Source organism: Scedosporium apiospermum (genome assembly GCF_000732125.1).
Source record: "Scedosporium apiospermum strain IHEM 14462 chromosome Unknown SEQ_SAPIO_0105, whole genome shotgun sequence".
Classification (NCBI taxonomy): Eukaryota; Fungi; Ascomycota; class Sordariomycetes; order Microascales; family Microascaceae; genus Scedosporium; species Scedosporium apiospermum.
In genome coordinates, this window is record NW_015971806.1 from 22,522 (window position 1) to 45,805 (window position 23,284).

Here is a 23,284-nt window from a genome sequence, read left to right on the forward strand (position 1 = left end):
AAGTGGAACATCTCGGTTCTACCTAATCCCAGTCCTACCTAATCCCAGTCCCACCTAATCCCAGTCCCGAGACCGGCCCACGAGATAGGAAGGAATATGCTCGGTCTGACAACTGGGTACACTAAACCAGAAGATCGGAAGTACTCTAAAGATTACGAATTCGCTTGAGAAGCTGACAAAATGAAATGCTGGAGGATTCGGGAAAGGCGCCGGGTCGCACGCCATCTACACTTCACTTGACGCGATTGTGGAGTCGAGAAACAATCGGAGGGCTCCTACTAGTAAATTATAATTTAATACATATCATGTCAATAGCACACTCATCCACGGGACTTATTGAATGGATATGCTCGTCATGATGAAGACTGCTTCTCCTACAGTTATGCAATATGGCTTCTAAAATATCTTTCGAAGAATTCAACTTTGATGGCCAACTCAGCACCAGGGCTCTTGGTTTTGGGTGGGATAGTCGATTCCCATTAGCCCTACAGGCAGTGTCTTCGGAACCAGCAAACCTTCCCGATTATATCAATGCACTGAGCGAGTTTGCCAAGTCTGGGAAAGTTTTTGATCTCGTAAGGGAGCATGGCGGCGCCGTGCTTATCCGGGGTTTGCCTATCAACAACCCCCACGACTACAGCGATCTAGCTCATACCTTTGGTCTTCGTGCACACGAGGAAGTTGGAAGGCCGCCGTTGAGAACAGTTCTCGCGCCTAACGTCAAGACTGCCAATGAAGGGTGCGTTTTAACTGGTGTCTGGGTGTTTGTGCACGCGCGTGGAGCCTGTCCTAAATTGCGTTTTAGTCCACCTGAGCTACCTATTTGGCCGCACAATGAATACGGCTGGTCAACCATCAATCCTGCCTGGTTGACATTTTCAGCCATTGTCCCCGCAGAAGCAGGTATGGCGTTCATATATGCTCTTATTTATTTTCCCCTGAAACGCGGCTTGCCAGAGACCGCTTATTGAGAATCATTTACAACAGGCGGGGAAACCCCCATCAATTCGAGCATTCAACTTGCAGCTGAGATCAAGCGACAAGCGCCCGAGTTTTACGAAAAGCTGTTAAAGAAGGGAGTTCGTTATGTGTACCGCTACGGCAAGCAAGATGTTGTCTCGACGACAGGAACCAGCGTATATGGTGCTTACGGACAGCATGTGCTGCCAACAGATGACGAGGAGTCTGCTCGCAAGAAGGTCGAAGAAGAAGTGAGACGCCATAGTAACGACTTTGAGTGGCACAATGACGGAAGTTTGACTGTCACCCACGTAACACCCAGTACGTTAAACCCATAACACACCCTACTACCTAGTTCTTATGGGTAAGTTTTCTTCGGAAACTAATAATCACGAAAATAAGTCATCCGAATCCATAAGGAAACCGGTCTTCCAGCTTGGTTCGGCAACTTGACGAGCGCATGGGGACGCAGTACACATCACGGCGCCACCGAGCCTCCATTCCGGGGCGACGACGGTTCATACCACCCTCCGCCTCAATATGGGGATGGGGAACAGATTGAAAAGAAGCATCTAGATCTCGCGTTGTCCATCGCGGAGAACTCACAAGTTCTTGTAAAATGGGAAAAGGGCGACTTAGTCCTACTCGATGTGAGTCGAATGTTCTAACTTGGCGCGGCTGATTTTTTTTTTCTAATTATGTCTAGAATTATGCGGTTATGCACTCCCGCTCTCCCTGGAAAGGCCAACGACAAGTTCTTGCGGCGTTGTGGGATGAGGATGGAAGAATTGATGACTTCTTTGAGGGCAAGAAAATCCTCGAGCGTCGGCCACGACGCCCGATTATTGCAAATAGCTAATTTCGCATTGTAAATAACCTAGTACATAGGTGCATTAAAAGAGCTCCTAAGAAGTATAGATGCTATCGATATCAATTATTAGCTTCCCTTCATATTTTTCTTTTCCCTGTTTTCTTTCAAAAAATCCTCTGTACCTCGCTATATGCATCCTACTTTGATAACAGTATCGACACGAAACGTGCACCATCAGTGCGTGTTGTCATATTGGCCCTAAAAACCTACCACTGAGTTGGGTTTGATTCAACGCGAACTTCTCAACGCAAGTTGTGGAGGAATAGTCTTTGTCTTATCGAACAGATGGCCGGTCAACATTTGCCGAGATGGCGCAATTGCTCCCTGGAAGCACGAGTTCAGCATCCTTTCCTCTTGGGTCTCATCGGTCCGTCTGCCCTTGCAGTAAAATGGGACAGCTAGCGTTTTCCTTGGATTATAGGACCGGGCTAGTTGAACTTGATTACCGATAACCAACGGCGCCGTCAATAATATCGGATTACAATCTTCGGATGATAAATCACCCCAGCCGAACTTAAAGACCTTTCAACATCGCTCGATTTCCGCTTGTCCGTTGTTCGAATCCTTCACTAGGGCTTATTCCTAATCTGATCTCCGGCATAAGGCTTGCCCGATTTTCATGTCCATAATGGCCACCACCAAAAGAACTCGGATCATTGATGTCAAGGATTATGATGCCATCCACCCCCCGACGTCCGGCAGTTCGATCGACACGTGGCAACTGCCCTCGGCAACAAGCGACGCACTGTTGAACCTCCAAGCAGCTGCTCAGGTCCTGCGCAGCGGCAATGTGCCTGTTGCGTTCCCCACGGAGACAGTCTACGGGTTAGCCGCAGATGCAACAAGGAGTGACGCGGTGAAAGGCATTTACCTTGCCAAGGGCCGGCCGTCGGACAACCCTCTTATCATTCACGTTTCCGACTTAGAGATGCTTCGGAACCTTCTGGCCACGGGGTCAGGGACGAAACCGAAGTCGGAGCTTATCCCGGACATCTACAAACCCTTGCTTGCGCGGTTTTGGCCTGGCCCCCTCACTATCCTATTGCGGAATACCGAAAATTTGCCATTAGCGCCGGAAGTTACGGCCGGCCTTGGGACATTCGCCGTTAGGATGCCAGCCTCCGGCCTCGCTCGTTCCCTGATTAAACTTGCCGGAGTTCCCCTTGCTGGCCCCTCGGCAAATGCATCTACAAAACCGTCCCCTACCACGGCGCAACACGTGCTTGACGACCTCGATGGAAGAGTTGATTTGATTCTAGATGGCGGGCCATGCCCAATTGGGGTCGAAAGCACTGTGGTGGACGGTCTTTGTGATCCTCCGGTCATTCTCAGACCTGGTGGGCTAACCATAGAAGAGATTCGGACCTGTGCTGGATGGGAAAGGGTCGAAAAAGAGTATCAAGATCAGGCTGAACTAGATGCTGCTGCCATAGTGAGGTCTCCCGGTACCAAATACAAGCACTATAGCCCGAAAGCCAGTGTAATTCTCTACGAGGCAGCCTTTCCCGCGGGATGTGGGCTAAAGGTTGGAGACGACGCTGAAAAGTTTTTGAACCTTTTCCACCATACTCCGGTTGGGTCGATCGGAATTATCAGGACCAAGTATTGGGAACCTGGGGCCAGTATCCCAGGACTAAAACTGGTTGCAACAGGTACAGGACAAGACCTACATAAGGTTCCAATCCCCAAAGATAAATTTCTCGAGTGGCAGTGGAACATGGGCGAACCAGGTGCTAAAATTGTGAAGGTATGGGATATTGGTCTTGGTGAAGACGGCAAGAAGATCGCACAAGGCCTGTTCGGGGCCCTGCGTGAACTGGATGCTCGCGGAGCAGACATTATATTTGTTGAGGGTATTGACGATGGCTCGGATATGGCAAGCGCAGTAATGAATAGATTGCGCAAGGCAGCCGCGGAAATCATCTATGTATCGAGGGATTCTTAACAGGGTGTAACTAAATAGAAAAAGACGACGGTTAAAAACCCGGGCTGAACTTGTATAAGTCGAGCCACTACTAATCCCGAGCAGTGAAGGTAGGCGAATTAACTGGAGACGGACCAATGCGGGGCGTGGTTATATAGTAAGCGTCCCGATAGCGCTATTGGCTAATGCAGCTTCTGTGAAGCGCCACGCAACTGGCTTCAGTGGATCCTTAGACATGACACAGTCCAACTCCCATGAAAAGGCTTCGACTTCCAACTCCCGGTTTTCTTTTTATCGAGTCGACTAACAACAGCTCTGACAGACATCACCCGAAATAGCATCACTTAGCATTACAAGTACCAACAGCTAAACGCCTTTGTCACCTACATAATCTACGTAATGTCGACCTCTCTCCGACAGCCAGGCCCCAAAACTGTGAGAGAGATTCCTCTAGCAACTGATGACCACCGAATCGAACAGCAACGCACACAAACCAAACAACCCGCCATGGACTCGAAGCACCCTGCCCACACCTTCTTTGTGCGCCCCAGGCTCGCTCCAGTTAGGAAATTACAGGATGACTATGTCAGTCCTGAGTACTTGGGAGCAAACGCCATCGAATGTCTCGGTCTCGACTTCACCTCTGGGACACCCCTAGACCCGAGGACGAACAAGCCCGAGCGACACGCAGAGCCATTCACACAACTCTTCCCCTTCAAAGATATGGAGAGGGCTATCCTCGCTAACAAGCCCTGGGTTAGTGGTGGATGGACCTACGACCTTGACGGCTGGGACACGGCTCTTGACAACTGGTGGCACGCGAAAAAGATCGTCGATCTTCTTAGCCTGTATTTGTACAACCATCATGAAGCCGACGAGGACATCGAAGCCTGCGGGATCATCGACTCCACAGGGTGGAGGCAGAGGGGGTAAGTACTTTGGCAAACTGGATATGTTCCACGCAACACAACGCTCACATACTCCTGCACGTAGAGTTCCCCCCGAATACCGGCTAAACCGGCAGGATGATGCTGTCAAATGGGCAGTCATTCATATCTGGCATAGAGAGACTCATAAGCCTGAGCCGCATGTGGTGTGCGCCCTGGCCGACAGAGTCCCTCTTCGCGATGATCAGATTTCCGTCCCTGAGTTGAGAACAATCTTAACCCTCAGCGGTGTAAGGGCTTTAGATGAGGGCCGCGGTAACCGCAAGCGCATTCCGGTGAGTGGCGGATGATGAATGTCCTGATGCGAAATGACTGGGGATGACTAACTTTGGCGGCAGGTCACTGTTGTTTCCGCAGCAGGGAGGCAACTCCGTATTGTAGTCGGCATTGTCGACAGCAAGAATGGAACAATTGAGATTCGGGAGGGTCCGATCATTGACTTTTCGGAGGGCGTAAAGAAGAATTGGAAGCAGTGGATAACAACATTGTGTTGGATTTCTGGGTAAGACCGATTGAGAGACTAGAATTGCTTTCTACAGGAGAGTAGCGATGTACGATGGTATGGATTTTAGATAGTCTCGAGACTTCGATTTGCAAATGCATTGATTCCCCACAGTCTGACACATACATAAATTCGATGAGCTTCGGTGCTACAAACAAAGGACAATGCAATCGCTACCATGTGGAAGTGACCCAAGCCCCGAACGTTTACATTTATCAACCACATGATCACCTATATCTGCCCTCCGTGTTGTTGGATCTCGATCAGGGGCCGAGGTTGGGTTGCCCAAGTAATTAGCTACGAAGGAATGCAAGGGGGAAAAAAGTCCCCTTTGAGCCCCTGGCAGTATTATGCAGTAAATTCTCAAGGACGACAATCAATATTGCTGTTTGACACTAATGATCCGTTTTAATAAGGCAAGGTGCGGGAAGCGCGTCTACGACTTGTTCGAGATCCATCTCTGAGCCAAATCGGGATTTAGCTAGCACACGCCTTCACAGACGCTATTATCCCCTTGTTCCAGCAGGAAGCTTGTTTTTTCCCTGGAGAGGCACCTCCATTTCTACCCAATAGATAATACTGGTGAATCTATGATACAATTCTCCACCATGGTGTTAGGCATCTGCCTTGCCGTTCTTCGCTGTGAAACCGTTTTTCTCCGCGATGCTCTCTCCAATAATCCTCTTGCAATCAGCAAGATCCTGAGCCAGGAAGGAAAGATGCAAAACGTCGGCGGAGACAGTGATTAGCGATAATGTCTCGCTAGCTTTCTTCAGACCCTCTGCTGACCCAAATGGCGGGTTGGGAAAAGAAAAACCGCCCCTTGGTTTGTTGTGCTTCTTCATGGTCGCATCGTAGAGCTCCACCACTTCAAGCCACTCCGGCTCGGCGCCACCCATTCCGTGATTCGAAGGGAGAGACATGCTGACTCTGGCATCGAGACTTCCAAGCCACACAATATCAATATCTGGGCATTCAGTCAATATGGCGTCCAGATTTTCGACACCCAACTTGCTCTCCACCTGAATCATGATGGCCGCTTGCTCGTTCAGGCATTCCCAAAACTCCTTGTTCGGGTAGCAAGGAGTGTCAGTGAGACCTGGGATATAACGGAAGGGCGGTGCGGACCGACTCCCGTTACTGTTCCTAACACCGAATTTGGCCGAGGAGACGACATGCTTCGCCTGCTCGACCGTCTCAACTTGAGGGACAACTACGCTAGCTCCGGCATCGAGGGCCCATCCAATGGCCGCATGATCATGCCCAGGCACTCTTTGATGTGGCTTTTATCAGCCCTTGCGCTCCAGGATTCTGGGGTAGTTTGCCCGTTGGCAAGACTTACCTAACGAAGGGAATGGTACGACCGCCACTCATAAAAATGGCTTCATGCACCATCTAGATAGACGATTAGTATCTACATGAGGTACATAACACAGAAGGGTGAAGGCCTACATCGGTCATCGTCTCGACGTTGCATGGTGTATGCTCCCAATCGATCCACACGCCGTCATAGCCCATTGGTGCGAGGAATCGAGTGATGGGGACAGAGCTGAGCCCCGCGTAATAGAACAAGAGAGGAGGAATCTTCTTCTCGTGGGCATCTCGGATGGCTTGGCGTGCTTGGTGCGGTTGGTAAAAGTTAGGGGCGGCGTAGGCAAGCATGCCCTGCTTGGAAGCTGGTTCGAATGGCGCCATTTCTCTTGCTGGCTATAGGTTACTGCTCATTCACAAAGAATACAGTCGACCGAGTAAGGTAAAGTAATTGAGTGTGGCACGTAGCCTTGATTAAATACAAAGCGAGTGATGGACTCGTGTACAATGAGATGTCTGTCTTGGCGGTGTAAGATTTGTGATATCTCCGCGACCCGATTGTCCATTCCCCAATCTCACGTCAGACTTGTGAGAGTGAGAAGCGGAGACTTGCGCGGCGATCCTGATTTGTTTTACACCGTGGCAGCCTGTCTGCTGATGACACACGACCCGCCCCGGAGGGTTCGGTCGGCCGACTGAACCAAACCCAAGCACGACGTGTTTCTGAGCTAGGAGGCAGCGTGAAACGTGGTTCTAGAGTGGGTACGAAATGAGATATGAGCGAGAGGACGCATTTCATTGGCAAATACATTCTGGCGGTGGACAAGTCGGGCTTATGCGATTACGCGGAGATGTTACAAGGGAGCAAGGGTGTAAGATTGAGATCGTAAACAGACACGTAGTAGCCACTTCATACGTTGGCTCTATCAGACTTATGTCCGAATCCCTCGAGGGTTTGGGGTCGGAGTTAAGAAAGATTCTGCCGCCGTTGAGCCCGGTAGGAATAAAGATTGTGAACTGGCGAGCACCAACGAAACTGCCTATCGTTGAATAAACGTGAGCCAACACCGCAAGATTGTTGGCCAAGCTATTGGCCTTCCCGATGCCACATACACACCCCCGAAGCAGGTGGTAAAGTAACTGTCAGAGAAATCTCTATGATGCCACCCAACCTTTGTAGAGTCCCAGCCCCAAAGCCCAAAGAATGGCCAGTACTCCGGCTTGTGTTGGTGCAAAGATGGAGCCTCTTGCGACTACGAAGCCGCTTACCAAAGCAAAAATGGTAGGAATAAGGATCGATGGCTTGTAGGGTCGATGTAGATTCGGCTCCCGATACCGCAAGACGATGACGCCGACGACTGTGAGGAAGAAAAAGGAATACTCCCCAAGACCATTGAAAAGGAGGAGCGCACGGAAATCTCCCAGCAGGATGTACAGCGTGGAAAGAATGGCTGACAATATGAGAGCGTTGACCGGAGCGTCTGACTCGTCTCCATCCTCGTCCCTGGCGTTGTCCGGATTCGTCTCGTCACTCGGGCTGGCGACACCGACACGTCCTACCAAGGTGAAGATGCGCGGAAACCAATTTCGCTTGCCAGCTGCCACGATCATTCTACTTGCGACGAAGGAATTGCCCAGGAGTGACCCGGCGACGACAAGGCAGATTAGGATTGCCGCTACAATACCAGCTGTCGGCCCCAAAAGCCTAGCAATAGAGGTCTATTAGCGGATTAGCATGGATCGACTGTAAGCGAGATTCAGAGAAGACCAGGACAGGGCTCTTACCACCGCGACGCTGTCGGTAGTTGAAACCACATCCCAGGGCAATAGGATATAGTAACCAGCATTGGCAATTAAGAAGCTGAGAATTACAGTCGGTATCGCCAAGTTTATTGATAGAGGCAGTTGACGAACGGGAGAGGATAGTTCCTCCGAGACGTATATCGCCTGCAGATGCATGTTGTCAGCGTTATAAAGGATAAGAATTATGTGCACGAAAGACAAGCCTGGTGCAGCCAACTAACGTACCTTGTCCCAGCCCGAGTACGCCCATAAAGCGCCGTACAAAGCAGCGGATAGATGACCGAGAATCTCCCACGAGCTCAAAGTCGACCATCGGATCTCGTGGCCGTCTGGATCGATCGTGTCGCGATTTCCAAACCACGGTTTCTGAAACCAATCTCGCCCTCCAATATCCCTTTGCGGGTCGGAGACTTGCAAGACTATGACCGCCAGCCCGGCAACGGCGATGGCAAGGATGCTGATGAATTTCGTCAATACGAAGAAGCCGTTGAGCCGTGTGCTCGCCCTTGTACTAATAGAGTTGGCGCCGGTCATGACAGCCAGGACCAAGACTGAGAAGAACTTGTGCTCCAGTCCGCGGCTCTGGGTCGTCGTCCCTATCGCAGAGTATATGCTTTCCACAAACACAATGCTCAATATTGCGAGAGTCGCAGGCATCACGGCAACAATCCACGTCCAGGCGGCCAAAAAGCCAAAGACGTCACCGAAGATGTACTGGAGGTATGGCTGGACGCCCCCTAGATACATGTTGAGGTTAAACAGGACAACTCTGAGACGTAATTGGGGTGGGCTTTAAGGGGCACTGACCTTCACCAGGGATGGCGGTCCCGAGCTCCGCCAACGTGCTGGCTCCCGTCCAGGCGAGCACTCCTCCGAGAACCCAAATCACTAATGCCACGCCTGGCGAAGGAACATTGGTATCGATGGCGCCCGGGGAGGTAAAGACGCCACTTCCAATGACTATGCTTATCACTATACCGAAGGCATCGATGACGCCGAGGCTGCGTTTGAACGTCGAAGGTTCACTGGGTTGCCAGGGCCGATCTGATGCAGAAGTCTCGTTATCCGCCGCATTGTAGTGTTGCCCCTGAGAGACGTTACCACTTGCCAGCAGCGGTTGTTGCGGGTTATTATCTGTACTGGTAATCGACACCATTTTGGGCAGTGTTGTTTTTGGTTTCTGATTGCGGATTCTCCCAGATGAAGGCTCGTGAATTGAGTTGGATTCTCGCAGAACAGAAACGTGGCAAGCCGCGAATTGTCTGGGGAACTTCGGCGTGTGCCGTGTCGCCCCCGCGATGGCGCAATCGCCTCAGGAGATCAGAGAAGCCGCTCTCGACCGGACAATAGCAAAACCCCAATAACGTCACAGAGGTACCGATTATTAATTTTAAATGCGAGTCCGTTACAGAGATCGAATTTAGGGATAATTGACGACAAGGTCGCAGTCTCAGTATCTTCATCCAGTGATTGTCGTAAAAGGTTAATTTTCACTCTGTGCCATCCACCACGACAGTTTTGATGGGCGATAGTAACGCAAAATTAACATGTTTAGTCCAGCTTTTTGTTTTCTTTAAATTTTCAAAGCCACCTCGTAATAACTTGTCTTGCTCTCTTGGATCTCCTAGCAGAGCTAAGTTACGCCACGCAACTTAATTCGCAGGACTCTCCCACCTGTTGACAATAACCCCAAAAGGAACAGCAAGGCCCCTCAGCACAGGGATTGAGTTCAGCATCATCAGGTTTCTCAGTTCCCGGGACTCGTGGGCCACATTCTGCCGTTGAATCCGGGGGCGGAAGTGGAAGGCGTGCCGTCGCTCACGCAAATGACTGTATCGGGAACTAGACTGTTACAACCTGAACATGCTGCATCTCATCTCCACGTTATCTCCCTTGCGAAAAAGCTTTGAAAAGCGACTGCTTACACGCTGCCTAATTTAGGATTGCCTGGTCTGGAAGATCCAAGACTTCAGCTTTCTTTATCAATAACCGCATCACACAGCCTATCTGATCTATCTGATACCATTGGGTCTCACTAATCTCAACTTTCCCGTGCAAAGCAATTACCTCTGGTTCCCTTTTGTATTTAATTATCTAACTTAAATCCGCTCCGAACTACTCTCTGGCTCAACCTGCATGGTCCACACTCCTTGTTTTGACGGTTCGTTAAGAAACGGCGCACCTTGGTGATCTTGACCTTGAGGTGGTCTATCTTGGTGCGGGTCTACCAAGACCACGGAAATGTTCTTCGCTTTCTCTTGCAACTCGTCGATTGTTGTGGCATCCCCCAAGTAGTCCCCAACAACATGGCCCCGTGAAAAGACAGCCAACTCACTTCCTTTCCACGCAGGAATCTTCCCGCCTCCTTCATTTAGTGTAGTATATATCGTGGCAAAGAGGAATACCAACGTCCCGACTACCACGAAGCAATGCAAAGCAATCCATCGCCAATCTACAATATAAATCGCTTCGAAAATTCCCAACGACCCCGTCGCAGAACTGCTGTTATCCCCGCCGTTGCGAATTGCATTAGTCATGCTGAGAGCAATATTGGAAAAGGTTTGATTGATGTCGTTAGTGCTCCAAATGGCCTTAGCGACGCTGGGTTCGTACTCCTCTGCCATCTCGCCACCGGCAGCTCCATACCTCGCGATTAGGTATCCATTGACCGGGCCCCAGCTATCGAGGATTTCGGTTGTGCAGTTAGCTCCAGCCACGCACACGGCGAAAGTTTTCTGCATGAAGGCGCTGATTCCGTCAACGGCCTGTTGAGAGATGTTCCAGGCTGCGTCGCTTCCTGGATGACCGAGTTGCAGGTTTGTGTGTTGGATTGCCGATTCAATCGGATGGAATGCTACACTTTCAACTACGGCCTCAGATACGTTTGGCCACCGTGTTCGATCTAGAGCCCAGGACTCGGGAATTCGCTTCTCGTCTTGAAGGACGGATGATGTTTCAAAGAGCGTCGCGTTGTGCACTTCTGAGCTGTATTTCTTGACGCAGTAGTACAGACTGCATTCCTCGGCACGGACATTGTAGGCAAGCCACGTCTTATTGTACTCGGCGCCGTCGACTTTTATGAGGCTTTGTGCCCAAATAAGGGTGTCGATGTCTCCCATGCTTACAGTCTTTCGGGGATCTGTGGTACCTAACATCGACATGAAGACCATGGCTTTTGCTTCGCTGCCGGAATCGTTGAAGTTGTTAAGAAAGAGACCGTTTGGAAGCCTGTATTCTGTGGAAAACCTCTCGATCTTCGCAAAACTTCTATCCCTGATCAAGTCAAAGTATAGATCGCCGTTGCTGTTCTGATTTTTCTCCAGCTGAGAGGTAACATTTTCGCAACGGCTGCACACGGCAAGTGTGGTGGTGAATGGGAACGAACACTCTCCCGAGGGACAATTAAAATTGACCGCTTGTGTGATGGTGGAGCTATTGGCAGAAATGCCAAACATGGTTGCCCCTTGCAGGGCAAACTCAGCATCAGAGTACACCACACGACTGCTGATGGATTCGAGTCGGCCCTGATCGTTGGCTGTCGTTATACACTAGTCAGTTTCCGTGCAGGCTCGAGCGAGTTATAACGGCGCATTTCACCTACTCGTTACGGCGGAAAACACCCCATACTGGTTGCCATTCGAATATCGAGTAGCCATGGGAATGGACGTGACACCCTGAGTATCAAGGATGTAGGTTAGGCCCCTCTGGATCTGGACCAGCTGCTGGGCGAATGGATCGATCGCAACGGCTAAAAGTGTAAGGAATGCCCCAGATCGTACAAGAGTCTTCTTTAACCTGACAATTCGATACGATGTTCTGTTAGAAAAAGAAAAAAAAAAAATCTCTCTTTTACCTCCTTCCAACTACAGGGGACTGTCGCGACCTACCCGCTTCCAAAGTGGATATTAAGTAATAGTTTCAAACTTCCCAGTGACCCTCGACTAGCCTCTACTACGTGCTCAAAATCAAGTAATCGGTGTCGCCTACCAGTGAAAAGGATCCAGTTCCACTGACTGACGGCGTTGGCGATAACGTAAAGCAGCATGGCTTTGCTCGAGGTTGACAGGACGGCGATAATGGCGTTTAGCGTCACGAAGCCGGTTTCCATCTTTGCGATTGGTTTTCCGTTGAACGAAATTAGGACTCCCACCATGGCCAGCATTGCGGCGACTGATGCGAGGACGGCCAGGACCTCAGATCTCCATGGGCGAAGCCCGTCCCAGAGACCGCGGCCATGGCCTCTTCCCATTTTCTCTTCACGAAATATTTCTAAATTGGAGGGCCGGTGTTTTATAGGAGGTGCTTTCACGTGTGATGTGAGAGGGAAGAGAATTATGGTATTCGCACGGGAGAAGATAATGGAGAGTATTACCTCCGTTTTTAATGCTTATTTCCAGTCAGGTTGTGGCTTAGTCGTTCCATTGGGGACCCTGGTCACAACAAATTACATCAATGGTTTTTGTAGGATGGTTGGCACTGCCCTCTATGTATCCTGGATTGGGATCGACCAACCAGCGCTTTTAGGATGTGGGGCCAGAGCTTACGGCGGCCGCCCTGCAGAGGATGAAACATTAGCTTTTCCCTATGATGGTCAATCCTGCACCTTGGCCGACAATGTAAAATAAAATCGAGGTTTACTACGACGGGTGTCTAGCTACTCGCATTATCAAGATAATACCACTTTCCACCAGCTTGAGGTAAATTTTTGAGTCATCTTTTGCCACGGGGCCAAGGGCTGCGGCTTCAGAGAAGTCCTCCAAGTCCAGGTGCAACTATCGGATTAGACAGTTGCGCGGAAGGAGTGCAAACGTGCATCGAGAGCTAAGGCAGGTCAACACTGATCAGATTGGGGTTCTGTTACGGCCACGCCATTGCCACGCCTTTCCCTCGTTGAATTCGTTCAGCTTTTTACAGCTTTCCAAGCCAAACTCCGCCGCAATGGTCGAGCACGTCTCTCCCGGCTAGACGACGTAGTCCCACGCAAGAGTCGTCTGAACGGGGGCCGGGGCCAAGCCTAGAGAGGTACCCGGGTGTGCAGCAAACTCGCTGACCTTCGGACAAGGAAGAACAGAGTTCAGTTTGCGTTAGATTATTGAATGTATGCAGCTCCGGTAGTGAAATCCCGCAGTGGGCCGCCAGCTTGTCGCAGTTCATCCCCTTCTCGACCACGGTTTCCTTGCAGCTTCCATCCGGGTTTGATGCGATGACGGGCATGTCTCCAGCGGTGCAACATACTCTTTGGCCGATGCGGAGAGTTGTGCATAGGCTGTCCTTTGGGTTGAATTCGATGAGCTCTTCCGTCGTAATCCCGCACCTCTCGGCGAGTTGGTAACAACCCTGCGTCGGCTCTATTTGGATGATTTCACACTCTGCGCGTGGGATCAGCGGTGAGCCACTCACGAGCTGTAAAAGACACAGGAATAAGGCCTCGTGGTGATGCATGACATTGACCGCTTAGGGTTAAGCGGGTAGGGCACTTTAAAATGGCGGACGGTGCTTGTTGCAGGTGGAGAGATCGAGAGCAATGATTGAAAATTATCTCCAATCGTTCCAAGTCGCGGACCACCGCCCATTTATATTATTATGTTCATCCCATTCAGAGTCCGCCTTGGGCGGCACCACGGGGAGAGATGCGGGAAAATCAATATATAGAGTGTGGTCCACAATTTAAAATGTTCTGATCCGATGCCCTTCAGCGCAATCAGAAGCTGCCATGAACTTGCCAAGCCAAGCCCAAAACATAGGTCGCGAGACATGGCTAAATGGCAAAAGGAAGGGACGTACTCCAGGCGTCCTGGACATAAAATAAGTCACTGACCTTCTTCCCTTCATTTCCATGTACTTACCATCGGAAGTCCAGCAAATGACTTAATTAATGGCCATGCCTCCTGCTCGCCTTTGTTGGCTTAAGTTCATATCATTATTCAAAAACTGTTGCCCAGAACTTGCCTTCTTCATTGTTTGCCTCTCACCGTACGCCACGCAGAGGTCAATCGAGGCTCTAGGGACGTTCGTGTAGGGTTTTCCCAGCTACCATTTGCTGCCCTTGAGGACGAACTCGGAATGAGGCGATGAGTAATACGCGTCAAGACAGGGGCACCGTTATTGTCGGGCCGACCTCTTGTGTCGCGAGTTGCTAATGCTAGTTCTGTCGCCTCTGCCATGGTTCTCGTGGTGATTCGAGTGGGTTTGGTCCAAATTCCCTCATAATCTTGGGCCATATCCATCCAGAGGTGTGGCCGCGCCATATTCGACATGAAAACCTCTTCGCTAGCATTCCTAACCCCGATGAAGACCGCTTCTGCTTACCCAGCGACTGGGGGTTGAACTGATTGGTGCATTGGGAGAGCACGATCTCAGACTCGAAGTCCATGGAAAGTCGTCCCCACTGAAAGTGCGGCAACACCCCAAATAAGCCTCACCCAGCGGTATGGATGCCACGGTCGGTTAGCTCAGTTGGTTAGAGCGTGGTACTAATAAGCTATCCAGCTTATCGGTAAATGCCAAGGTCATGAGTTCGACCCTCATACTGACCATTCCCAACCAATTTTTTCGACTTTTTTTCTTCTCCTTCTTCTTTTTCCTTCTGAGAAGAAGAACCTTCTCCTATGTTGTTAATTCGGCGGCATTTCGGAGGCCCATCAGAGGCCGCCCCCCCCCCCCCCCCCCTTCTCTCTCTCTAAAAAAAAAAAAAAAAAAAAAAAAAAAACCCTTTTAAATGTAGCTTTGCAATCTTTTGGGCGCTTTTCCTCCCTTATATTTTCCCCTGGTCTTGATTAAAACACAACGGGAATCGTCTCCACTAGCCACTCTGATAGCGGCTCATCCTAATAGAAACTGACGCTCAACGCAGTTACCATCAGATGCCCGCGATTTTAACTGATTAAGGTTGGAGGCGTGAGCCGGTCTGGCCAAGCCTTGGGGCTTTGATACGAGAATATGTCCTTTATATCCCACTCCTAATTCGAAGAGACGGGCTGAACCAGATCTCCAAGCAGGTCTTCTGGCAGTGCGTTGTGCTACGCAGGTGGGCAAGCGTACGCGTTGGTGATTCCATGGCCTCAATGGCTACTGGGAGACCTCTTTATGTTAAATTGTACTGATATCCTAGTAATCATCCTCTAATCTTTAAGACCCGGAAGTTCCTCAAGAGGACTTCTATATGACGTGTAACATCCGTGTCGACTTGGGAGAAGCAAAGGGATATTTGGAGTCCTTGCCACCGTTTTCAGGCTGTTTGAGCTCTATGGTACCTGTCACAATAATACTTGCAGATATCTGCCCAAGATTGGGGATCAAAATCCCGTTGGGGAGTAGGAATGCTGGCTTACACATGAATTGTTCGTGGAATATTGGCTATTCATCGTCGACTACCTCTTCCGGAGTGCTCGTCCTTGAGGAACTAATAGATTCTAAGAGCTGATCCCCGAAGGCTTCGCGAAAGGCCTCTGCCATCTTCGCGTCCTTTATCGCAAATACCACCTCAATATTTCTCGAGGATTCACGATTATTGGCAGTATGGCTACCGGTGTCTGCCACAACCTTCCCTACTTGGTCAGTCTCGGAGCTTTTGGCTCTGAGCAAGACCTTGCGCCAAGCCCTGGCAATCTCCCCAACTGGGTTGCCATACGCACCGCACCCCCACGCGCCGAGCACGACTTGCCCAACGCGCTTATCCTTAACAATCTGCATGACCGCCATCATCTTCTTCACGGTTGCCTCGCGGTCACGATCCTCGGCATACTTCTGCTCCCGCCCGCAACCATCAACTTCGGGTAGACGGTGCATTGCCGCTGTTACCACATCGATGAAAAACCAATCTTTCTTGTCGTTGGATTTGGCGACAAGGTCGTCATCAAGGCGAAATACCAGAACGTCTGGCGTGTAAATGGCGCCGAATTCGGGGAGACGGTAGAATTCATCCTTTAAGGATGGATACAGCGTCGTCCGGCGACAAAGGGACTCTTCCTGAGACGTCGCACCAGACAGCACGCCGCCGCCAGGTCGAAGAGGAGAAGCCATATTGAGTATGGCTATGCGAGGCCGCCGGTGAGGCGGGACTTCGAGGTTCCGAGTGTGCAGATTTGAAGCAGCTTCAAGAGTGTCGGCGACAACCAATGTCGCAAGTGTGGACATTTTAGAGTCATCTGGAGGTTTGTCGGTACTGCCTTCTAGTGATCCTTCCGAGCCCGTCTCAGAGGCAGGCTCTAGTCGAGACGGTGATGCCTTGGGCAGAGCCACGGCAGCACCAGCAGGTTGCGGGAAGGTGGGCGTCGGATCAACGATAAGCTCGACTGCTGCGACACCTTCACGGGCGCGGGCATTGGCTCGAAGAATGGAGGGGATGGTGGTGTTGATAATTGTCTTCCCAAGTTTCCCACGAGCATTACGATTACTCGTTGCCTTACGGACTGGACGTCTGCTTCCTCCCATTGCTGATGTTGTAAGAGCTAAATACTAGGGATGTCGATGTCGATGTCAATGTTGATGTTGATGTTGGGGTGCGGGGTTTGGGGGGCTGGTCCGCGCTCGTGAGAGATCAATTGATTGATGGCGACTAGGAACCCTGATGGCGAGTGGGGTTCAATGAAAAGACACAACAGCCTTCATAAGAGCCTTGTGTCTCTCCCGCCGTCAGCCTGTCCACGTCTAGTGCTGTCCTCATCACGACCTTCATTATTAGTAGCTTCGGACCTTAATTTTACTCTGTAGACACCGTGTCACGCGGGCGCTTCTTCTTGGTGTCGGGGAACCATCAACCATGGGAAGTAACGACGGCAGCGACAAGGTAGAATCGCAAAAGGAAATTATTTCCCGGCCTCGTGATATAAGGCATGAAAATCAAGATGTATGAGGGAAGGCGGGCGGGCTAGCTAGGGCGAGGCTGGTAGATCGCCCATTGTTCCCTACGAAAAAGCTGGGGGAGGATTATCTCCAAGTTTACTACGTAGAAGTGATATTTGCCTCCGATGGAAATCAACACCGATGCTATGATCCCGGCCATTCGTGAATAGGCATATCGGGTGCAAGATTTGAGGCTCCACTCCCAAGTGCGGAATCGACCGCTCGATAGCTGTAAACACCAGCATTCCAAAGGCAGCACAATGCCCTCGGAACATGCTCTATGCGGAAACAGTCATACGCATGTATTCCCAAAATGGTATGACACCAAAAACGTTGTCCTCGAGGCGAGCAGTCAACAATACCCCCCGGCACTCTGACAATGCAGTGGATAAGTTTGCCAAGCCAAGTCAGAGTCCATTTGCATTTTATAAGGACACTTGGCGCATCAATTCCCCTCTCAATATTTCGAAGCGAGGGTTGAGATGGGACCAGCTTGTTCGATTCTGCCGTGGGCAAGCCAGTGATGACGACGAACAAGTGGCAGACATGACCTGTCGCCTGCACGTTTATGCTGTTGGTCCTTCTTTGCATATTTCTCGTTCCCGAGTTGTCCACCCACGGGGAAGACGGGCGAATATTGGCGTCCAGAAAGGCAGGTTGCTGCCCAGACGGTATGCATCGGACGATCCCGCGATGCAATGCAACCTCGTGAAGCCGTTGCAATTGGCCTGAATCGCCATCCAAATGCTGTTGGTTGAGCTGTGCGTTTGAGACTTCGAGCCCGCATCTCACTGAGAGAAATCACACCCAATCCAATGATTTATTCTACATAAGCCCCGTGATTTTCACCTGGGTTATTTCTCTCCCCCGACACTCTTGCCTTGGGAAAATCACACTTTCGTACAAAAATGGCGTCTAACCACTCAAGCCCAAAGGCGGCGTCACCCGATCGCCCCGGGGCCCAGCCGAATATTCTACCTCCCGAGCACTTTGCACAGCTGGTAGCGGTCGGTAACTTGTATTTACCCTTGAATAAAGAGCCTCCACTTCTAACGAAGCAATACATGTAGGAGGGGGAAGATGGAGATGAAGTCGCCGAGGACCAGTCTAGTTCCACCGCCTCTTTGACCTCCAGCATCCTTGCCTACCGCAAAATACAAGGGCGAACATATCACGGCGAGCGTGGCGATGCAACATATTGGTTAGTTGGAGCCGCCCGACAAGAACAAATTGGTCTCATGGCTAACCTGGCTGAACAGGGGTTCCATCGATGAGGCCCAGAATGAAGCATTAGACATTAAGTGAGTCGAGCGAGGAGGGACAAACGGCAGGGATCTTTTGACTCACAAGTGTTAATAGCCACCACGTCATTACTCTGTTGTTGGATCGCAAGCTTTACCTAGCGCCGGTACCAAAAGACATCCAGGTATGTCACCTCGGCCGTGATATCCATTATGGTAACCAGGCCGCATCTGATTTGTCTTTTTAGACCGCCGTCGACATCGGCACTGGAACAGGTAATCCCATCTCAGACAGAACTCTGTATAGTGGTATTAGCTAACAAATTCATAGGCATCTGGGCAATGTATGGTACCACATGCTTAGACTCGAATTATGTTGTATATGTCCTGATGATTATGGTGATAGTGATTTCGCCGATGCGTTTCCGAATTGCCGTGTAACTGGAACTGACATTGCCCCCATACAACCCAGTTGGGTCCCGCCTAACCTACAGTTGTATGCCGCCCTCGTGATGATCTGAAATCCAAATCCCTCGCGTCATGACTGCTAACAAACTTCATTCCCCTAGCCAAATCGACGACTGCACACAAGATTGGACGTTCCCGGATAACTCGCTCGACTACATCCACATACGCTGGCTCGTGGGTAGCATTGCGGACTGGGCCTCTCTCTTCAGGCAAGCCTATAGATGCCTAAAACCCGGTGGTTACCTGGAGAGCCACGAGCCGTCGTCTGGATTCGAAAGTGACGATGGTACTGTTACGGAGAGCAGCGCTCTCGCTCAGTGGGGAAGATTCTTCGTCGGAGGGGGAGAGAAGATTGGCCGGCCATTCACTGTGTTTGATGACGATAGCCAGATGAAAGGGATGGAAGAGGCCGGGTTTGTCAACATTGAGAAGAAAGATTTCAAAGTGAGCGAGCCCATCTTCCCCACAATCTTCACTGTTACCATGGCTCGTAAGTTTGCAACTGACAACCGATGCAGAATCCAGTTGGTTCATGGCCGAAGGACAAAAACTTGAAAGAGGTTGGTGTGTTTGCACAGGCAGCGTTTGAACAGGACCCGGAAGGAGCAGTTCTCTTTATGGCAGGGCAAATGGGCTGGACTAGAGAGGAAGTTGCCGTGTTTCTCGTCCAGCTTCGAAGAGAGTTTCGAGCTCCCGATATCCATCCTTACTTCCGACAACGGGTCGTACAAAAACCAACCACTGATTGAGAACGAAGGATATCGTCTACATGAGGCTGGTGGAACCGGTATCTCGAGATCCATTAGGTTGGTGTGGAGGGATTGGTGCGAGACTGATTTATCCGAAAAGGATGTATCACTCCTGAAAGAGTAGGCCGGTGCATGTACACACCTGAGAACCGCCCTCCGGCCCTGCCAAAATTGTTGATTAGTTATTGGGGTCAGAATAGCTGTAAAGAATACACCGCCCAAGCTAACAAGCGAAGAGTTTCTCCATCGGCCAACTAGATAGGCTGAACTAGTCTTCCGCCCGTTCTGTAAGATATAATAGACAGTGCCAAGGCGTTCACGGCCGAGTTGAGGCTTTTGCGAAGGGTGCTAGTCGCCTCAGCAGCCAGCTCAGGGAGTGCTGTGACCTAAGAGCCGTCTATCCGTGTATCATTCGATTTGCAGCGTTGAATCTAAGCAACAATGCCGGCTACGCCAAGCGAGCTACTGCGTCATGGATTTCCCAAATCGTGATCCAGTCTTTCAGCATTATGGTCTCGCAGATTTACGACGCACCGCCATGGTTCTTCAGTGGGCATGGCACCCTCCTCGGCATTTTCCTACTGACGTTTGTCTTCATTTTTCTCGAAGTTCTCTTAATGAAGCGAGATAATTGTACAATGGAAGATAGGGACACATAGTTGTCGTTAGCCGGAGATGTAAACTCAGATAAAGTAGAGGCACTTGAAGATGTATGCGACGCGCACCCGAACTACCTCTATATGCTAACGTAACAGTATATTGGACATGCTTGAGAAAGACCAGTGTCACAGGGAACCTAGTCGCTTTTAAAAACTCAATTGATTGTAAAACTTCAACTTGCTCTAGGACTGACTTGAATCCTCCCAAGCCCTCTTGTTATCTTGCTCCAATTGGTCTCCGATCGGGTGTCAATTAGTTCAGCGGGCTTAGGTTTCCTAGTTGCAATCTCGCCTCATTCAAAAAGGTAGGTTATACCTCCAACTTCGCCTTGTCGATAAAGTCTCTCGTATAAGCAGTGTCAATAAACTCCACAAACTCGACAATTTGCGTCCCATCATCGTTCATCTTCAGTGCCATGAAATACTCTGCCTCGCAGGGCCCGAATGCCGTATCTCCCGCAGACTTCAGATGCGCTATGACCTTGCGGGCGCCCTCGTCAATTACGGGCTCGAAATCGTCTTGAACTATGAGTCGCAAGTTGGGGACGACCTTCTTTAGCTCCATGACGAAGTCTGAGTACTCCTTGTTGGTTCGGTCCGGGATACCGGCTGAGGCAGGGTACACGCGATGCACGCACTCGGGGCCCCGGCAGGCGATGACGGACTCGGCAGTCATCTCGCCATACCTGTCGAAGGCTGTCTTGGCCGTTTGCCATAGTTGGTTACGTAGTGACATGGCGCTGCTAAGTCGAATAAAAGGGATGGGAGGTTATGTTCTAGCAGACATTTGCAGTTGAATTCATGGAGTCGGGCTTATATAGGGAGTGCTTTTGATTCACCGGAGTTTAGAATGACTTCTTGGAGTTTAGCATTTTATGTCCGCTTGTGGTGCCTTTCCCCATGTGGATGGGAGGTCTTGGTGGAGCCAATTCGTAGTTACGAGCTATGCTCTGAGGGGCTCTGACCAGCGGGTAATGAATACGCCGACTACCTGCCTGACGAGGACGAGGAAACCAAATTCCCCCTCTCCAGCCCTTTGAATTCAACGACCGGGGTCTAGCGGCAGGCAAGCAGCACTGGAATCTCCTGTTAACGAGGAAGAACCTTGACCTCAGGGTCACAAAGCTGACTCGGGTTATCGGAACCGATATCCGCGGGTTTGAACTCTACGAGCTAGACGATCTTCAGATGGATGAGTTCGTGCATCTGATTGCGGAGTGCCGTGTCCTTGTTTTCCGAGACCAGAATTTTTAAGGACATTGGTGTCGACAAACAGGAGTTTGCGCGATACTTCGGGCCTCTCTACATCCACGTATGCCCGGTCCTCACCGAATGCCCGAGTAGCTTCGTGCTTCGGCTGTTCTCCGTTGCTGTGTTGGTATTCATTATGAATCATACCTCATCATCAGTGAGTTGGAGACGATCTCATTGGTAGAATTTCTTTTTTTGTGGCAATGCAGTGGCGAGTCGCTCCCTGCCACTTTATCATTTACCCGAAAAAGGCTAGGCAAGTTTGGGACTTGGGAGACCCGCCCATTTTGACACCCCATGATCCTTCAGGGGCGGAGCGGTAGACACCAGCATTCACTAGATCCTACGATATACAGGAGTATAAAAGGGATAGCAACTCAACTCCATCGATACCGTCCAATTCGTTATTAGAAGATAACATCAACGCCTGAAAAATCACAATACTTTAGATCCTCACTGAATCAACAACAGTGACTGCCTCTAATCCACCTTGATGGTACTAACGACAACTGTTACTACTTCAACCACAGTTGCGACGCCACTCACTTCACAAATGAGCCAGTCATCGAGCCCAGAAACCAACCCTATGCCCACATATTCCAAAGAGTCAATCGACTCTCCCGACGCGACCATGCAGAAATTCGTGCCGGGGCAATGCTTATTTTGCGCCAACACCTCACCAAGCTTCACTGACAGCGTGACACACATGCAACTGTCACACGGCCTCTTTGTTCCATATCAGCAACATCTACTAGTCGACTTTGAGACTCTTTTCAAATATCTACATCTCATTATCTTTGGATACAAAGAATGCATACAATGTGGAACGGAGAGGGCTACCGTACAAGCTGTACAACAGCATATGACCGGGAAGAGCCACTGCACATTTGATCCATCTCAAGAAGACTCAGAGTTCGCCGAATTTTATGACTTCTCGGGGCCAGAAGACGATGAAGAGACTGATATCGAGGGCGATGACGACGAAGAAATTCGGGAGAAGATAGCGACGAGGTCTAGCCGAAGGCCGCTGCAGGTCGACGAGGATTCGATTCGTTTACCATCGGGCAAAATTATCTCCAAACGGTCATCGACTCTAGCAGGACCGTCAATATCTTTCGCTCAGATACGTCGTCGAACTCGGACCTCGATGCCACAAATAGGATACTCTGCAGCAGAACCCGGCGACCAGGAGGTGCCCACCGAAGAAGAGCCCGACTCGGATGTACGCGACACACGTTTAATATCGAGGAGGGAGAAGCGGGAGAGGGCAATGGCCACGTATCAGTTAACAAATATGAGCGCCAACGACCGAAACAGCCTGGTACACCTACCCGCATCTCAGCAGCGCTCATTGCTGGTGACGCAACGGCGGCATGGGGAAAAGGTGCAACTGGAGGAAAGACGAAGGCAGGGCAAGATTGATCGGAAGGGGAACAAGAATTTGTATGCCTATTGGGCCACTGAGACGCCTGTCTACCAATGCGGCTAAATACGGAGTACGTTGAATCGATGATCCCCATTCTAATTACGTATTTGAGGTGCAACTATGAGATCTCACTATGGCGATAACCTCGTACGCTTGAATAAAATTGCCACGCTTCCTCAACGAGCAACAGCAACAGCAGTAAATCGACCAGGGATCTCACATCTGGGTGTCTCCTCTGTCTGCCTGATTACCCAAATTGATGCCTAATATTTTAGGTTCTACAAACTGTGACGTTCCACGCGGCGGCCGCCCCGTAAGATAGGCAACC

At 50.4% G+C, this 23,284-nt stretch overlaps 6 protein-coding genes and 4 pseudogenes across 6 annotated transcripts; 5 read left to right on the top strand and 5 right to left on the bottom strand.

Moving 5' to 3' along the window:
- Positions 1-389: 389 nt before the first annotated feature.
- On the top strand, positions 390-1,819 carry SAPIO_CDS6575 (uncharacterized protein; the record flags this gene model as incomplete). The annotated part of the gene is made up of 5 exons (XM_016788641.1): positions 390-739; positions 806-903; positions 988-1,281; positions 1,363-1,610; positions 1,667-1,819. 5 exons carry the CDS (start codon positions 390-392, stop codon positions 1,817-1,819), a joined length of 1,143 nt encoding a protein of 380 aa, XP_016641685.1.
- Positions 1,820-2,459: 640 nt separating this feature from the next.
- Positions 2,460-3,776, top strand: SAPIO_CDS6576 (annotated as a pseudogene; the record flags this gene model as incomplete).
- Positions 3,777-4,262: 486 nt separating this feature from the next.
- Positions 4,263-5,278, top strand: SAPIO_CDS6577 (uncharacterized protein; the record flags this gene model as incomplete). Its single annotated transcript, XM_016788642.1, has 4 exons — positions 4,263-4,684; positions 4,749-4,977; positions 5,041-5,204; positions 5,275-5,278. The coding sequence occupies 4 exons, from the start codon at positions 4,263-4,265 to the stop codon at positions 5,276-5,278; spliced, it is 819 nt and encodes a 272-aa protein (XP_016641686.1).
- A 540-nt stretch (positions 5,279-5,818) lies between these two features.
- SAPIO_CDS6578 (HpcH/HpaI aldolase/citrate lyase family protein) lies at positions 5,819-6,899 on the bottom strand (the record flags this gene model as incomplete). The annotated part of the gene is made up of 3 exons (XM_016788643.1): positions 5,819-6,476; positions 6,547-6,599; positions 6,657-6,899. The coding sequence occupies 3 exons, from the start codon at positions 6,897-6,899 to the stop codon at positions 5,819-5,821; spliced, it is 954 nt and encodes a 317-aa protein (XP_016641687.1).
- A 771-nt stretch (positions 6,900-7,670) lies between these two features.
- Positions 7,671-9,474, bottom strand: SAPIO_CDS6579 (uncharacterized protein; the record flags this gene model as incomplete). The annotated part of the gene is made up of 4 exons (XM_016788644.1): positions 7,671-8,234; positions 8,301-8,462; positions 8,544-9,055; positions 9,126-9,474. The coding sequence occupies 4 exons, from the start codon at positions 9,472-9,474 to the stop codon at positions 7,671-7,673; spliced, it is 1,587 nt and encodes a 528-aa protein (XP_016641688.1).
- A 943-nt stretch (positions 9,475-10,417) lies between these two features.
- Positions 10,418-12,480, bottom strand: SAPIO_CDS6580 (uncharacterized protein; the record flags this gene model as incomplete). Its single annotated transcript, XM_016788645.1, has 3 exons — positions 10,418-11,853; positions 11,920-12,066; positions 12,306-12,480. 3 exons carry the CDS (start codon positions 12,478-12,480, stop codon positions 10,418-10,420), a joined length of 1,758 nt encoding a protein of 585 aa, XP_016641689.1.
- Positions 12,481-15,674: 3,194 nt separating this feature from the next.
- SAPIO_CDS6581 lies at positions 15,675-16,751 on the bottom strand (annotated as a pseudogene; the record flags this gene model as incomplete).
- Positions 16,752-18,070: 1,319 nt separating this feature from the next.
- Positions 18,071-20,010, top strand: SAPIO_CDS6582 (Phosphoethanolamine N-methyltransferase; the record flags this gene model as incomplete). The annotated part of the gene is made up of 9 exons (XM_016788646.1): positions 18,071-18,169; positions 18,233-18,363; positions 18,422-18,463; positions 18,522-18,588; positions 18,652-18,679; positions 18,735-18,747; positions 18,876-18,899; positions 18,973-19,361; positions 19,913-20,010. The coding sequence occupies 9 exons, from the start codon at positions 18,071-18,073 to the stop codon at positions 20,008-20,010; spliced, it is 891 nt and encodes a 296-aa protein (XP_016641690.1).
- A 579-nt stretch (positions 20,011-20,589) lies between these two features.
- On the bottom strand, positions 20,590-21,015 carry SAPIO_CDS6583 (annotated as a pseudogene; the record flags this gene model as incomplete).
- A 1,146-nt stretch (positions 21,016-22,161) lies between these two features.
- Positions 22,162-23,019, top strand: SAPIO_CDS6584 (annotated as a pseudogene; the record flags this gene model as incomplete).
- Between the last annotated feature and the right edge of the window lie 265 nt (positions 23,020-23,284).